The sequence below is a fragment of the Piliocolobus tephrosceles genome, chromosome 16, assembly GCF_002776525.5.
Source record: "Piliocolobus tephrosceles isolate RC106 chromosome 16, ASM277652v3, whole genome shotgun sequence".
Lineage (NCBI taxonomy): Eukaryota > Metazoa > Chordata > Mammalia > Primates > Cercopithecidae > Piliocolobus > Piliocolobus tephrosceles.
The window spans coordinates 24,630,280-24,648,920 of NC_045449.1; the positions used below are offsets into that span (position 1 = coordinate 24,630,280).

General features: G+C 38.6%; 1 protein-coding gene across 1 annotated transcript in view; it reads left to right on the plus strand.

Moving 5' to 3' along the window:
* The window catches only part of EFCAB5 (EF-hand calcium binding domain 5), a 175,050-nt gene that overhangs the window by 93,269 nt on the left and 63,140 nt on the right, over positions 1–18,641 (plus strand). Inside the window, exons 9-10 of the mRNA XM_023183936.1 lie at positions 13,947–14,046; positions 16,419–17,390. Coding sequence (XP_023039704.1) covers positions 13,947–14,046; positions 16,419–17,390 — 1,072 coding nt within the window. The remainder of the gene's footprint in view (positions 1–13,946; positions 14,047–16,418; positions 17,391–18,641) is intronic.

An 18,641-nucleotide genomic window follows, 5' to 3' on the forward strand; every position in this document is an offset into this window, starting at 1 on the left:
AAAGAAAGAAAGAAAGAAAGAAAGAAAGAAAGAAAGAAAGAAAGAAAAGAAAGAGGAAGGAAGGAAGGAAGGAAATAATTCACCATTTTAGATGCCATTAAGAACATTTGTGATTCATGGGAGGAGGTCAAAATATTCAACAGTAACGAGTTTGGAAGAAGATTTCAACCCTCATGAATGACTTTGAGAGCTTTAAGACTTCAGTAGACAAAATAGCTGCAGATATAGTGGAAATAGCAAGAACATTTAGAATTATAATTGGAGCCTGAAGATGTGACTGAATTGCTGTAATCTCATGATAAAATTTGAATGCGTGACAAAGTTTTTCTAATGGATAAGCAAAGAAAATGGTTTCTTGATATGGAATCTACCCCTGGTGATGACATGAGCATTATTGAAATGACAACAACGGATTTAGATTATTACCTAAACTTAGTTGATAAAGCAGCAATAGGATTTGAAAGAATTGACTCCAATTTTGAAAGAAGTTCTATTATAGATAAAATGCTATCAAACAGCATCACATGCTACAGAGAAATCATTCGTTAAAGGAAGACTCAATAGGTGCAGCAAACTTCACTGTTGTCTTATTTTAAGAAATTACCACAGCACATACCCACCTTCAGCAACCACAATCCTGATCAGTTAGTAGCCAACAACATTAAGGTACAACCTTTCACCAGCAAAACAGCTATGACTTGCTGAAGGCACAGATGATCATTAGCATTTTTTAGCAATAAAGTGTTTTTAAATTAAGGTGTATACTTGGTTAGGCGATTAATCTATGGTACACTTGAGAAACTACAGTTTAAGCTATTGCACACTTAATAGACTACAGTATAGTATAAACATAACTTTTTTTTTTTTTTTTTGAGATGGAGTCTCACTCTGTCTCCCAGGCTGGAGTGCAGTGGCACAATCTTGGCTCACTGCAACCTCTGCTGCGTAAGTTCAAGCGATTCTCCTGCCTCTGCCTCTGCCTCTGCCTCTGGAGTAGCTGGGATTACAGGTGTGCACCACCATGCCCAGCCAACTTTTGTATTTTTAGTAGAGATGGGGTTTCGCTGTGTTGGCCAGGCTGGTCTCGAACTCCTGACCTCAAGTAACCCACCTGCCTCAGCCTCCCAAAGTGCTGGGATTACAGGTGTGAGCCACCACACCCAGCCATAAACATAACTTTTATAAGCACTAACAAACTAAAGCGAATTTGTGTGATTCGCTTTATTGCAATATTCATTTTACAGCCATTGTCTGGAACTGGACCTGTGGTATCTCTAAGGAATGCCTGTCCTGATATCAGGAAAGAAAGAGGGAACATCACTACAGACCCTGCAAACATTAAAAGAATGATAGGAAACATTATGAACAACTTTATGCCAATGAATTTGCAAATTACATTAAATGGATAAATTCCTTAAAAGACACAAATTACCAAATCTAACTCAAAAGAAAATAGGAAAACTAGATATCCTTATATGTATAAAGAAGTATAATTAATACCACTAAAAAAAACATTCCACAAACAGAACGCCTGGCCCAGATAGCGTTACTAATAAATTCTACCAAACATCTAAGGAAGGGATAATTTCAAATCTACATAAACTCTTAAGAGGAAGGAACACTTCCCAACTCATTTTATGGGGCCAGTATTATTTTGATATGAAATCCAGATAAAGATATTTCAATAAAAGAAAACCATAGACTAACAGTCCTCATGAACATAGACTCAAAAATCTTTAAGTTTAACAAATCAGTTAAGCAGTACATTAAAAAGGATCAAACAGAGCTTAATCCAGGGATACAAGGGTGGTTTAACATTCAAAAATCAGAGCTGAGCATGGTGGCACGTGCCTATAATCCCAGCTAATGAGGACACTGAGGTAAAAGGAGTGCTCGAGCCCAGGAGTTTGAATTCAGCCTGGGCAACATAGTAAGACCACCCCGATTTCTTAAAAAAAAAAAAATCTATCGAAACAATTCATCACATTAAGAGACCAAAAAACAAAACTATATAACTGTGACAAAATTCGACACTCATTTATGATAAAAATTTTTTTTAAAAACCTCTCAACACACTAAAATTTCTTCAACCCAATAAAGCACATCTATGAATACTTACAGCTATACTTACAAGGTAAAAAATTTAATGATTCCCTCCTTATAACAAGGACAAGGCAAGGATATCCACTCTTACCACTTTTATTTTACATTGTACTGGAGGTACTAGTCAATTAAATAAAGCAAGAAAAAAAAAGAAAACTCTCTTATTCACAGACTACATGATCGTCTGTGTAGAAAATCCTAAGGAATCTCAAGAAAAAACAAATACATAAATTTAGCAAGGCTTCAGGATGTAAAAATCAATACATGAAAGTCAATTGGATTTCCACATACTAGCAAAGAAATATTGGAAGATGAAATTTGTAAATGCCATTTATAATAACATCACACACATGAAATACTTAGAAATAAATTTAACAAAGTATTTGCAAATATCTACAGGCTGAAAACTATGAAATATTGCTAAGAAATGAAAGACCTAAATAATAAGAAAGATCCTTTATTGTTTCTGTCAAAGACTATATTAATGAGTAAAAAAATTAAGTATTGTTAGTCCCCAAATTGACTTACAAACCCAACACAATTCCAATCCAAATCCCAGTGAACTTATTTACAGAAATTGACAAACTATTCTGAAGTTCGTGTGGCATTTCGAAGGACTCACAACAGCCAAAACAATGTTGACAAAAAATAGACATCACCAAAATAAAAAATTCTGCTCTTTGAAAGATACTAGTAAAAGAAATGAAACGACAGCTATAGACTGGGAGAAAATATCTGTGATACATTTAATGACAAAAGACTTGCATTTTGACCATATAAAGACTCCTACAACTTTATAAAACAACCCAATCTAAAAAATCATGGGCAACCAGAAAAGAAGATATAGGTATATCCAATAAGCACATGGAAATATGTTCAGTTATTCATCAGATTATAATTAATCTGATCAATTATTTATCAGGTAAATAATCATCAATTTTTCATGCAAACTGAAGCCACAGTGAGATAAAAATTAAACCTACTAGAATGAATAAAATTTAAAAGACTGGCAGAGTACAGTGGCTCATGCCTGTAATCTCAGCACTTTGGGAGGCCAAGGTGAGCAGATCAGTTCAAGCTGGGAATTCAAGACCAGTTTGGCCAACATGGCAAAACCTTGTCTCTACTAAAAATACAAAAATTAGCTGGGCATAGTGGCCATACCTGTAATCCCAGCTACTGAGTGGCTGAGGCACGAGAATTGCTTGAACCTGGGAGGCGGAGGTTGCAATGAGCCAAGATCACACCACTGCACTCCAGCCTGGGCGACAAAGCAAGACTCTGTCTCACAAGAAAAAAAAAATCTGATATTCATTATAATTAAAAAGAAAAAAAACTGACAATACCAAGTGTTGGGAAAGATATGGAACAACTTAAATTCTCTTAGATTGCTGGTAGGAATTATACAACCACTTCAAAAACAGTTTTGACAATTTCTTAAAGAGTTCAATATACACTCCCCATATGACCTAGCAATCAGCAATTTCTCTCCTAGATTATACACCTAGGATAAATGAAATGGAAGAAATTAAATCATATAATTAAAACTAAAAGACTTATACATGACTGTTTTTAGCAGCCTCATTCATAATAGCTTTAAGCTGGAGACAACCCAAATGTCCATTGACTTGTGGATGGATAAACAAATTGTAGTATATTCACATGATGGAATACTACTCAGTAATAAAAGAGAATGAACCACTGACACAATAACACTGATGAATCTCCAAAATATTATTCTAAGTGAAAGAAGTCTGAACCAAAGAATTCACCATTATTTTATTTATATAAAATTATAGAAAAGGGAAAAGTAATTTACAGCAATAGAAAGCAGATCAGTGGTTTCCTGGGACCATGAGTGAGGGGACTGATTAAGAAGGGACATAAGTGGCCAGGCACGGTGGCTCACACCTGTAATCCTAGCTCTTTGGGAGGCCGAGGCAGGTGGATTGATGGAGCTCAGGAGTTCAAGACTAGTCTGGGCAACATGGCAAACCCCCTTCTCTACTAAAAATACAAAATATTAGCCAGATGTGGTGGCACGTGCCTGTGGTCCCAGTTACTCAGGAAGCTGAGGCAGGAAAATCACTTGAACCCGGGAGGTGGAGGTTGCGGTGAGCCAAGATCGTGCCACTACACTCCAGCCTGGGCAACAGAGCTAGACTCTGTCTCCAAAAAGAAAAAAAGAAAGAAAGAAAGAAAAAAAGAGAGACATAGGGAGCTTCTGGGGATGATGAAAATGTTCTACAGCTTCACTGTGGTGGTACACATGAGTGTATACATTGTCAAAACTCATTGAACTATACACTTAAAATTGGTGCATTTTATTGAATCTATACTTCACTAAAGTTGATTTAAAAAGACAAGAATGGTCTGGGCACAGTGGCTCACACTTGTGAGGGCAATATAGTGAGACCCCCTCTCTACAAAAAATAAACAAAAATTACCTGGGTATCGTGGTGCATGCCTGTAGTCCTATCTACTCAGGAGTCTGAGGCAAGAGGATCAATTGAGTCTAGGAGTTCAAGACCTGCCTGGGCAATGTAGTGAGACCTGATCTCTACAAAAATAAATAAATACATAATTTAATATAATAAATACATAATTAAATATTATATTTAATATAATATAATAAAATTACAAATAAATAAAAAAATAAAAATGAGCTGAGTGTAGTCGCATGGCACCTATAGTCCCAGGAGGCTGAGGCAGGAGGATAGCTTGAGCCCAGAAGTTAGAGGATATAGTGAGCTATGATCATGCCACTGCACTCTAGCCTGGGCAACAGAGTGAAACCTTGTTTCAAAGAAAACAAAAACAAAAATGAACAAACTAATCGATAATGATAAATATCAGAATAATCACCACCTTTGGAGTAATTATTGACTAAGAAATAATAATAGTAAGAATAGTAATTTCATCACTTCTGGCAGTGATGAAAATGTGCTGTCTTTATCCGAGTGTCAAACATTCAGTGAGCTAAACACTTAGGGTTTGCATACCTTGTTGCATATTTGTTACTCCTTAATGAAAATTTTCTTAAAAAGAATCACTTATGGTTGCTTGGGATGAAGTGCCTATTAAAGGAAAAGCTTTTGCTGCATTTGGCCATAATTACAATAGTGATGACCCCTGGGGTTGTCAGTGGGTGGGCTTCATCTCACAGTATTAGAGAGGTTATAGAAAGTAAAAGACACGCTCAGGACTTTAAACTCTCAGCTCAAATTGCAGTCAGAAAACCTGATCATTATATAGAAATCTCTATTTCTTGTAGCTTCAGGGCAAATATGGATGAAAAATCAGCCCCCAAATAAATGTGACAGAATCAAGATGCAAGTTGAATTCACAGACTTGCCAAATCTTTTACATAAAAGTTAGCACATTAGAAAATAGATGAGACCCTGAAATTTGGAATAGTTACATATGGGTGGACTCGGAGGAATCTGAGACTTGAGCCACAATTCTCCCTAAGCTTTCCTTGGCAGGAGAAGCAATACCTTCTCCCCTGTCTGAGAATATTAGCTTTTCTTTCCTTAGAGATCCTTTAATACTTTGCCTTGGGGCAATTAGTTTGCAAGGAGATGTCTGTTTTCTTCACGATCCACCTGTAAAACATTCACTGCCTTTAAATCCAAAATTGGAGTCTGATCTCAGTATTTCTCCAGGAATACTAGTTCAAAGTCTGTCTTGAAAGATGAGTGTTGGTACTCCAACAGATCGGTAAGTTTTTGCTAATTTCTAGCAGCAGAAAGCTGGGTAATATGTGTGGGAATTGATTATAGTATTTTCAGACTAAGAAGGATAGATACAACTTTGGATTGCCTCAAATTTATCAATATTGGTATACTTTGTAGTATATACTTAGCAGTAATATTTTTGGTATCTGGGAATAGTTTTAACAATTTTATTGGTAGATTAAATAAAACCTTGACTCAAAGATAGCCTACATTCAATGAGGTTGAGATGCCAGAACCTTCTTGGCTTACTATACAGTAAGAAATCTCAAGGCTTTCAAGATTTCTGAAATTGATTTTTCATATGTAGCCTCTATATGTGCACTTCTACCATATTGCCCAGGACAGCCCAAATGACATTCCCTTGAGAAATAACTAAAGAAATTAACGAGGGGAGCACCAACAAAACTAAAAAGTTCTATGGTAGCTGTCCTGGGGACAATGGTGAGAGTTACTGTCACTGAAGTAAACACTCTAATTTCAAGGGAAATGATTGTCTTCTAGAGTGACAAAAGATACATGACATTTAACTACCAGAGATGAGGCCCACTAGTCAAAGTTAGTGCTCATAAGTATAATTAATCATGATATTTTGATTCAATCTCAAAGATCCAAGGCCGTATTTTAACGGATCCAGTTTGTATAGGACTCACACTGTGGTTGGTTCCTGAATATATACTTGGAATTACCATAATAAGTAGTGGGAGTTAAAGTGGCCATCTGAATGTTTTCTTGGTGATTACAGTTTCCTTAGGAATTAAATGGATATAATACCTTCTAAATTTTTACTGGATCTACTTACAGAAAAGCACTAACTATAGGTCCAGAAACATGAGTTGAGATACCACAATGGAGAATCTCAGTCTCTCACCCAGATGCCAGACTTAAGTCAGATAGTATACCCAGAACTCTTTGGTTGAAGGGAAGGTTGGGTCTCTCGGGGAAGAATTCTTCAAGACTTCCTCAAGTATATATCATAGATTTTACTCTAGGCTTTACTCAAAGGGCCCGTAGCCATTTATTAGGGTGAATATGCATTGGCAAAGGAATATCACAGACTCAGGGATTACCAGATACTTATTCCAAGTTAACATCAATTCCTGGGATCCCAAAGCACTCCCTTGGGCCACTGGGTAAAGTTAGGGTGTATAGATGTCAGACAATAAATGCTATTTTGGTCAAAGGTTATGTCACAGGCCCAATTAATCTATGGACTTAGCTATGGTTATTTCTGGTTCTTGGATGTTTAATTGGAATAGACACACAGCAACCAATAGAATCTTCACATTTGTTCTCCATATTGGGAACTGAGGACTATTAGGGTAGGAAGGACCTGGTATTATGGTAACAGAAACTGCTGAACTTTCCCTGTCTGCCAGAATGTTAAAAAAAACAAATACATGGCCGGGCGCGGTGGCTCAAGCCTATAATCCCAGCACTTTGGGAGGCCGAGACGGGCGGATCACGAGGTCAGGAGATCGAGACCATCCTGGCTAACACGATGAAACCCCGTCTCTACTAAAAAATACAAAAAACTAGCCAGGCGAGGTGGCGGCGCCTGTAGTCCCAGCTACTTGGGAGGCTGAGGTAGGAGAATGGCGTAAACCCAAGAGGCAGAGCTTGCAGTGAGCTGAGATCCGGCCACTGCACTCCAACCCGGGCGACAGAGCAAGACTCCGTCTCAAAACAAACAAACAAACAAAAAAAACCAAATACATAAGCAGATAACAAAAACAAAAAAACTCCACAGAGATAGATATGAAAATATATAAAGGATTCAGGGGAAGTAATCCTATCACATTCTTATCTGATTTTCCTGTTTTGTCTATGTAGAAGGTGGAGGATACATGCTTTTTGTTTTTTGTTTTTTGTTTCTTTTGTGAGACAGTCTTACCCTGTCGCCCAGGCTGGAGTACAGCGGCACGATTTCAGTTCACTGCAACATCCACCTCTTGGGTTCAAGCGAGTCTCCTACCTCAGCCTCCCAAGTAGCTGGGACGCGTGCCACCATGCCTTCTAATTTTATGTTTTTAGTAGAGATGGGGTTTCACCATGTTAGCCAGGCTGCTCTCAAACTCCTGACCTCAGGTGATCCGCCTGCCCCAGCATCCCAAAGTGCTGGGATTACAGGCATGAGCCACTGCACCCAGCCTACATCTTGAAGAATGTAGATTACTGTGGTTCTATTTATGTGGCTATTCCAGGTGTGGAATCTTTACTGAACCAAACTGATATAGCTCTCTCATTCACAACAACTATTGGTCTGGCAAATGCTGTTTTCTCTAGAGAAGTTTACAAGGACCAAAAGAAATTTGATTTCACCTGTCAAGAATAGCAATACTTTTCACTGCATTCTCTTAGGGCCAAAGCAGTTCTTCTTTTCTCTATTGTAATCTAGTATACATAGAACTTGATTGTATTGACATATCACAGAACATTACATAGGTCCATGATATCCATCATGATGATTGGACTTGATTAGCTGAAAGCAGCATTAGATGCCTTGGTAAAGTAGCATTAGATGTCTTGGTAAGACAGCTAATGTGTGTCAGAGGATGGGAGATAAGCCCCATAAAAATACAGGTTTATGGTCTTGTTAACATTTTTACTTTGGGAGCCCGAGGCGGGCGAATCACGAGGTCAAGAACTGAGACTACCCTGGCCAACATGGTGAAACCCTGTCTCTACTAAAAATACAAAAGTTAGCTGGGTGTGGTGGCATGTGCCTGTAGTCTCAGCTACTCGGGAGGCTGAGGCAGGAGAATTGCTTGAACCCAGGAGGCAGAGATCGCAACTCCGTCTCAAAAAAAAAAAAAAAAAGAAAGAAATTTTAGCAGTCCAATAGTTCCAGGTGTAGGGTAAATTGTTGTACCGTGTGCCACCTACCACTAAAAAAGAGGCACAATGCTTATTGGATCTTTTTTATATTTTAAAAACAATTGTTGCCACATTTGATGTGCTGCTTTTATGAATTAACTGAGCACGTTTGTGTGTGTTACTTTTTTGCATTAAATGAGCCATCAGCTTCCAGAGTGGGTCCCAGAGAAAGAAAAGGCTTTGTAGGCTTTTCTAAACTGCAGTGCAAAAACTCTTCTTTACTTTGTGCCTTATTATATAGAAGATCCTACAGTATTTAGAGGAAATATGGCAATTTGGAATTGCATTTGGAATGCTGTGGCAATTCAAACAATAAAATCATATTGTAGTTCCCTTGAGTTTTGGAGCAAAGCTCTGCCCTCTACTCAAGTTTGTGATTCTCTTTGAGAAAGTCCTCCTGTGTGTTTTTTTATTCCAATAATTCATAAAACCGTATACTTAGGTTTTGTGCACTTTTCTGTTTATAGGGTATATATATATTTTAAAAGGTTTAGTTAAAAAAAATTTAGATGGGAAAATAAAGGTTCAAATATAGCAAAAATAGTTACAAATGAAAAACAAGTGGGGGAGAATTTCCCTGATTTTTTTAACTTTTATTTAACTAATTAATTTATTTTATTTTTTGAGACAGGATCTCACTTTGTCACCCAAGCTGGAGTGCAGTGGTGGGATCTTGGCTCACTGCAGCCTCCACCTCCCAGGCTTAAGCCATCCTCCCACCTCAGCCTCCTTAGTAGCTGGGACTACAGGCGTGTGCCACCATGCCCAGCTAATTTTTTTATTTTTCGTAGAGATGGGATTTTACCACATTGCCCAGGCTGGTCCAAACTCCTGAGCTCAAGTTATCTGCCCACCTCAGCCTCCCAAAGTGCTGGAACTACAGGTGTGCACCACCTGCCCGGACAGCTTTTATTTTAGACTCAGGGGTACTTATATGGGTTTGTTATATAGGTAAATTGTGTGACATGGGGGTTTGATGTACAGATTATTTTGCCACTCAGATAATAAGCACAGTAACTTACAAGTAGTTTTGTGACGCTTTCCGTCCTCCCTCCGCTGACCCTCAGGTAGGCCTCGATGTCTGTTGTTCTCTTCTTTCTGTCCATATGTACTCAGTGTTTAGCGCCCACTTATAAGTGGAAACATGTTGGTATTTGGTTTTCTGTTCCTGTGTTAGTTCACTTAGGATTATGGCCTCCAGCTCCATCCATGTTGCTGCAAATGACATAATCTTATTCTTTTTGTGACTGCATAGAATTCCATGGTGCATATGTACCACATTTTCTGTTACTATTTTTTTTTTTTTTTTTTTTTTTGGAGACAAGGCCTTGCTCTGTCACCTAGGCTGAGTGTAGTGTGATCACAGGTCACTGCAACTCAGACTCAAGTGATCCTCCCACCTCAGCCTCAGGACTAGCTAGGACTACAGGTACATACCACCATGCTAGGTAATTTTTTCTGTTTCTGTGGAGATGGTAACTCACCGTGTTACCCAGAGCTGCTCTTGAACTCCTCAGCTCAAGTGATCCTCCCTCTTCAGCCTCCCAAAGTGTTGGGATTACAGGCATGAACCACTGCGCTTGGCTTGTACCACATTTTCTTGATATGGTCTACCATTGGTTCATATTTAGGTTGGTTTCCATGTCTTTGCTATTTGAATAGTGCTGCAATGAACATACGTGTGCATGTGTCTTTATGGTAGAACAATTTATATCCCTTTGGATATATACCCAATAATAGGATTGCTGGGCCAAATGGTAATTCTGCTTTGAGTTCTTTGAGAAATCACCGAACAGTTTTCACAATGGCTGACCTAATTTACATTCTACCAACAGTGTATAAGCATTCCCTTTTTTCTGCAACCTTGCCAGCATCTGTTATTTTTTGACTTTTTAATAATAGCCATTCTGACTGGTGTGAGATGTATCTCATTGTGGTTTTGATTTGCATTTCTCTAATGATTAGTGATGTTGAGCATTTTTTCATATGCTTGTTGGCTGCGCGTATGTCTTCTTCTTCATGTTTTGTTTTTTTTTTTTTTTCTGAGACGGGATCTCATTCTGTCATTCAGGCTGGAGTGCAGTGGCACGATCATGGTTTACTGCAGCCTCAACCTCCTGGGCTTGAGCGATCCTCCTACCTCAGCCTCCCAAGTAGCTGGGACTATAAGCCACGCCACCAGGCCCAGATAATTTTTGTAGAGATGGGGTTTCACTATGTTGTCTAAGCTAGTCTCAAATTCCTGGGTTCAAGTGATCTGCCAGGCCTCCCAGAGTGCAGTGATTACAGGCACCAGCCATGTATGTCTTCTCATGAAAATTGTATATTCAGGTTGGGTGTAAACAAAGTAAACAGACAAACAAACGGGAGATAGTTTATTTTGCTGTGCAGGAGCTTATTTTTAAAATAAACTTATATTAATTAAAATAGCTTTGACTTTGGTACTGGAATAGACAAATGAGTGGAACAGAATATTAGATCTGGCATCAGACGCAAGAGCATGTGGGAATTTAGTATATAACGCAGGTGGCAATATAAATCATTGGGAAAAGAAGTAATCAATGAGTTATGCTAGGACAATTAATTTTCCATATTGGGAAAAATATAAAAGTAGATTCCACCATCATTAATGAGGAAAAGTGAGTTCTGTCTAATTAGAAACCTAGATGTGGAAAACAAAATTTTTAAAATTTTAGAAGCAGCCAAGTGTGGTGGCTCATACCTGTAATCCCAGCGACTCCTGCTGAGGCAGGAGGATTGCTTGAGTCCAGGAATTTGAGGATGCAGTGAGCTATGATCATGCCACTGCACTCCAGTCTGGGTTACAGAGTGAGACCCTGTCTCAAAAAAAAAAGAAAAAAGAAAATTTAGAGCATATATTTGGAACTTAAAATGGTTTGTGCTTATTTGGAGTATTCCTTAGGAGCATTCCTTAGTGAGACCCTGTCTAAAAAAGTTTTAGAAGCAGCCAGGCATGGTGACTCACACCTGGCTGCTTCTAAAATTTTTTAAATTTTATTTTCCACAGCTAGGTTTCTGATGAGATAGAACTCACTTTCTCATTAATGAGGGTGGGATCTGCTTTTATGTTTTTCCCAATATGAAAAAGAAATTGTCCCAATATCATTCACTGATTTTTTACTGTATATCAAAAAGAAATGATTTATATGTTTGACTACCTCAAAATTAATGTATATCCTCAAAATTAATGGATAACATTGATATGGCTAAACTCACCGAAAGTTAAATTGAAAGATAAGAGATAAACTGGGGAAAAATATTTGCTACATAAATAAAAGAATGGTCATTCTCAAAATTTTACAAATCCATAAGAAATAGACAACTGGGTGGGGCGCAGTGGCTCACACCTGTAATCCCAGCACTTTGGGAGGCCGAGATGGGCAGGTCACGAGGTCAGGAGATCGAGACCATCTTGGCTAACACAGTGAAACTGCATCTCTACTAAAAAGACAAAAAGTTTAGCCAGGCGTGGTGGCAGGCATCTGTAGCCCCAGCTACTCGGGAGGCTGAGGCAGGAGAATCGCTTGAACCCAGGAGGTGGAGGCTGCAGTGAGCCGAGATCGCGCCACTGTACTCCAGCCTGGAAACAGAGTGAGACTCCATCTCAAAAAAAGAAATACGCAACTGGTCCCAACTGAAAAATGAGAAAAGGATAAGAAAAAGCCATTCATAGAAGATGAAAAACCCAAACATATAATAAGCACATGATAATATATTAAATCTCACTAGTAATCAGGGAAATGCAAATTAAAATAATAATACCATTTTTATCTATCAAATTAGAAAAAATAATAAACTCTAATAATATCAAGTATTGATGTAGATATGGAGAAATAATACTGTCATTCAATGCTGGCAAGAATGTAAATTGGTATTAACATTTTGTGAAGCAATTTGGCTATAACTAATAAAGTTGAAAATGCATATATTATACAATCCAGTAATTCCACTTCTAGTTATTTACCCTAGAAAAATGTTTGCATATGTACACAAGGAGATGTGTGTAAGGATATCCATCGCAGCATTATGTTGATATCAAAATACTAAAAATAATGAAAACGCCCATCAATAGAGGAGTTTCTTTTTAAATTATGGTGTTTTCATATTACAGAATGTCTTATTGCAGTTAAAAAGGATAAAATATATTTCTTTACAGATATGAATTAGATCTCAATGTTGAGTAAATAAAAGCAATTTGAAGAAAGACATATGTACTATATCAGGTATTTTTTTTTCTTTTTTTTCTTTTTAGATGGAGTTTTACTCTTGTTGCCCAGGCTGGAGTGCAACGGCATGATCTCTGCTCACCGCAACCTCCGCCTCCTGGGTTCAAGTGATTCTCCTGCCTCAGCCTCCCAAGTAGATGGGATTACAGGCACCCGTCACCATGCCTGGCTAATTTTTGTATTTTTAGTAGAGACAGGGTTTCTCCATGCTGGTCAGGCTGGTCTTGAACTCTCAACCTTAGGTGATCCACCCACCTCAGCCTCCCAAAGTGCTGGGATTACAGGCATGAGCCACCACGCCTGGCCGATATCAGGTATTTTTGTTTTTGTTTTTGAGACAAGGTCTTGCTCTGTCAGCCAGGCTGGAGTGCAGTGACATGATCATAGCTCACTGCAAATCAAGCAATCCTCTGGCCTCAGCCTCTAGAGTAGCTAGGACTACAGGTGTGCACCACTATGCCTGGCTAATTTTTTACTTTTTGAAGCAATGGGGGTCTCACTGTGTTGCTATATCAGACTTTTAAAAGCACATACACAAAATGTTAACAATCATTATTTCTAGGTGTTGGGAACACATGTGTTAATTCTATCATTTTCTATATTCTATTATTAAAAAGTTTTTCAAAAATAACAATGGAAAAAGAACAAGTAGGGAGCAGTTAATTGTTTCAAGTGACATACTCAGGTCAGGTAAGATAAGAACTGAACATTATACATTGGATTTAGCCATCAATAAGTCAGTCACAAATAGTTCTTAAACATTTACTAAGTAGAGGTCATTTTGACATGTCATAGAATGAGAAAGTAGAGTATAAGCCTAAAGGCAAGATATAACTTTCCTGATTTTGATGCTGCAGCTTTTACTTACATGATAATGATTGTTGTGGTGGTAGTGATGATAAAAGCTTCAATAAGCCACGTTGCAACTGCATAAAAATCTTAAATCTCCTGTAACAACTAATCACAAACTTTCTTCTTTGCTTAGGTAGGGTTTTTGGATCGGCAGAGGACATTGGCCTTGCTGGAATTGTTCTATGACCATAGTTCACAAATGCTTAGGAGTTTACTTCGAAACCCACGACAATGTAAGTGCCACTCAGAGGGAGTATGTTCAAGCTGGAGTGTCACTTGATATGTACTGATATGATACACTGATATGATAACACAAGATTATTCTACCACCATGGAATCCCTTCACATAATAGCTCTCTTAGATCATGATAACTGTATCTAGTTGTTTGTTCCCTCCACAAAATTCGCTCTTCATCACAACTAGATGTATTTTTCACCACAGTGCAATACTCAAAAATTTTATGTCAGAACTCAGTGAGAACTCAATTTTAAATTCATGCAAATGAAGAAATGCTCTAGTAACAGTCTGAATGTTTTGGAAATTAAATTAGTAATGGTAATTCCATTTTATCAACCAAAAAAATTTTTGGAGACAGAGTCTTACTCTTCCTGCCCAGGCTGGAGTGCAGTGGCATGATCATGACTCACTGCAGCCTCAACCTCCCGGGTGGGAGATGATTCTCCCACCTCAGCCCCCTGAGTAGCTGGGACTACAGGTGTGCACCACCATGCCCAGCTAATTTTTTGTATTTTTAATAGAGAGAGGGTTTCACCCTGTTTCCAAGGATAGTCTCAAATGCCTGGGTGCTGGGATTATACGTGTAAGCCACTGCACCCAGCCTGGTAATTCCATTTTTAATACCCAACTTAAAATTATAAGATTTATAAGAATAATATTTCCTTTTCCCAAGCATTTTTACTTGTATACCTTTACTTATACAGTAAAATGTCCTTTTTATGTTATTTCCAAGACAAATAGAATTGTGGGGTTTATTTTTATTTTATTTTACTTTTTCAGAGATGGGGTCTTGCTATGTTGCCCAGGCTGGCTTCAAACTCCTGGGATCCAGCAATCCTCCTGCCTCAGCCTCCAGAGTAGCCAGGACTACAGGCATGTGCCACTAGGCTCAGCTTTTTTCATTTTTTTTTTTTTAAAGAGAAGGTATCGTACTGGCTGAGTTTCTCAAAGAATGTCTTTTTTTTTTTTTTTTTTTTTTTTTTTTTTTTTTTTTTTTTTTTGAGACAGAGTCTTACTCTGTTGCCCAGGCTGGAGTGCAATTGCACGATCTCAGCTAACTGCAACCTCTGCCTCCCGGGTTCAAGTGATTATCCCTGCCTTATTCTCCCAAGTATCTGGGATTACAGGTGCCTGCCACCACACGCAGCTATTTTTTTGTATTTTTAGTAGAGACAGGGTTTTGCCAACTCCTGACCTCAGTCATCCACCTGCCTTGGCTCCCAAAGTGCTGGGATTACAGGCATTGAGCCACCACACCTGGCCAAGAATGTCAATATTTTATTTTTGTGTGAAGATTTATTACTTGGATACTTACAAATCTGTGGGTGATATACTTGGAGTATTTCTGAAAATTGTGAGAATCACAATTTTATAGCTTACCACTACTGTTTTGGGAGAAACAGGAACAGTCCTGTGGCATGATTTCCACTCTTTATAGTACAGACACCAGGGTTTTATTGTTGTTGTTTTTTTTTTTTTTTTTTTTTTTTGAGACGGAGTCTCGCTCTGTCCCTCAGGCTGGAGTGCAGTGGCCGGATCTCAGCTCACTGCAAGCTCCGCCTCCCGGGTTTATGCCATTCTCCTGCCTCAGCCTCCCGAGTAGCTGGGACTACAGGCGCCAGCCACCTCGCCCGGCTAGCTTTTTTGTATTTTTTAGTAGAGACGGGGTTTCACCGTGTTAGCCAGGATGGTCTCGAACTCCTGACCTCGTGATCCGCCCGTCTCGGCCTCCCAAAGTGCTGGGATTACAGGCTTGAGCCACCGCGCCCGGCCCTATTGTTGTTGTTTAACAGTGGGATTCTGTGAATACTATCCAGTCTTTCCCTAGTATTCTGTTCCAGGTGCCCACATAAGTTGTAGAGAAAAATAACTGAGGAATGAAGAACAAAGAAGCGGGAAAGAGATGGGGGGAAAATGAATGCTGGAAAAATATAGCCTCAGTGAAAGATTGTCATGGATAAAGACTTGCTTTTTATATTACAGATATTGAAAATATATTTGAGATGAAAGATGTGTCCCCTTTCCCATCCCTATGCGATGCTTATTGTAGGGGACTACAATGGTAGAGGACAATTTCTATTTGCCTTGGCAGTCTAAGCAACACTCCAAGTAGCAAAAGGAGAATCCTGTTTATTTCCAAAATCACGCCTTTTAGGAAGGGATGATTTCTAACTTAGTAGTATAAGTTATTTTGAATACCTTTTTACTTTTTATTGTGTTGCAGCCAAAGATAACTGATATTTATTTAGAACAATAGGTCTATATTACAATCTCTGTGCTCAATGCTTTTCTTTGCATTAATTTAATAGCTCTAATTCTGCATTATAAGATCAATGGTTTAAGTGAATATTTTGTTTTCTGCATTAGGGCCATTCATTGAATTTGAAGAGATAAACTTGACTGAGTTGTGGGGAGACATGGATAATCAGAAACACATTTATGAAGGTTTTGACGAAGTGCTCTTAGAGATGAATACATTACTTTCTGCAAAACATACTAGCAAAACCCAAAGTAAATTATTAGAAAGTCCAGATCAACCTAAACTTGATGAACAGAGAACATCAACACCACCACCAAACCCACCAGAACAGTGGAGAGGAGTAACTGCAGAACAAGGACCACAAAGAATTTCAACTGAAGAACAAGGCAAAAAGTCAACTGCAGAACAAGAACTGTACACAGAATCAGTAATAGAACCAGGAACCTACACAGAGTCAATTCTAGAACAAGAGTCAAGTAGAGGGTTAGTAACAGAACAAGAAACACACAGAGAGTCAGCTACAGAACAAGGACAGCAAAAAGGGTCAATAGAAGGACAAAGACCACGCAGAGTGTCAGTTTCAGAACAAGGATCAAGCAGAGAGTCAGTTTCAGAACAAGGATCAAGCAGAGAGTCAGTTGCAAAACAAGGGGCACGCAGAGAGTCTATTGGAGAACAGGGGGCACGCAGAGAGTCAGTTGCAGAACAGGGGTCACGCAAAGAGTCAATTGCAGAAAAAGATCGACGCAAAGAGTCAGTAGCAGAACAAGCATCACGCAGAATGTCAACTGCAGAACAGGAATCACTCAGAGAGTCAATAATAGAAGAACCATACCAAAAATCAGAACAAGAACCTTATGGAGAGATAATTTCAGAAGAGCAAGAAGACTCAACTTCACAATCAAGAAAAGATAGTATCTTAAAAAGTACAAAATATGGGGAGCCTATACCCTCTGAGTACATTGAAGTCCCTCTACAGGAAAAGAGGTCTTGGGAACAAGCATATGAAGAGGAAGTATTCCTGAGTTCTGAACTGCAAGAGGAAGTTCCAACATTAAGTAGAAAAGATCACTTTTCAGGTAGTAATGCAGTTCTTCTACAACATCGGCTCCCTGTTTCATGGAATGGTTTTTAAAGTCTTTTCAGAAAATACTCATTTAAGTCAGAATTTTTTTTCTGGCATATCAGGTCATGCAAACCTCAGGCATATTTTGCTGCTCAACATGAGTCTAGACCTTGAACAATAATCAATTAAGTTAATTACATTCACCAGTGAAATGCAAGCCAGAATGTCTCTATTGTCAATTTACATATAATTTCCATTGTACTAGATAGTATAGAAGTGTTTTAATTGGGTTTCTGGAAAGGTAGGAGAAGCCCTTTTGTTTTAAATGTAATGTCTGATACTAGAAACCACTTTAAAAATTTTCTTTTATTTCAACTGTAAATGGGTCTCACTTTTTTCAGTTAAATATAAAATATATGTTCTAGAAGAGTTTCTGAAAGTCATATTTAAGACAGAATGCACCCTGCATTTCAAATATTTATTCTCATGTCTTTGGTCAGAATTTAGGCATACAGTATTTCTCCCTTATCCATGGCTTTGCTTTCCACAGTTTCAGTAAACCGCGGTCAACCACAGTCAGAAAGTATTACATGGAAATTCTAGAAATAAACAATTCATACATTTTTAATTGTGCACCATTCTGAGTAGTATAATGAAATCTTGCACCTTTTGTTCAGTATGTCCATGTTGTCTATGTTACCTGCTCATTAGTCACTTAATAGCTGCTGGATTATCAGATTGTCATTATGTTGCAGTACTCTTGTTCAAGTAACCCTTATTTTACCTAATAATGGCTCCAGTCACAAGAGTAATGATGCTGGCAATTTGGATATGCCAAAGAGAAGCCATAAAGTGCTACCTTTGAAGTGAAAAGGTGAAAGTTCTCAGCTGGGCACGGTGACTCATGCCTGTAATCCCAGCACTTTGAGAGGCTGAGGCAGGTGGATCACTTAAGCCCAGGAGTTCAAGACCAGCCTGAGCAACATGGCAAAACGCCATCTCAAAAAAAAAAAAAATTAGCTGGGCCTAGTGGCATGCACCTGTAGTCTTGGCTACACAGGAGGCTGAGGTGGGAGGATCACCTGAACCTCAGGAGTTTGAGCCTGCAATAAGCCATGATTGCACCACTGCACTCCACCCAGCCTAAGCAACAAAGTGAAACCCTATCAGAAAGAAAAGAGAGAGAGAGAGAGAGAGAGAGAGAGAGGAAGGAAGGAAGGAAGGAAGGAAGGAAGGAAGGAAGGAAGGAAGGAAGGAAGGAAGG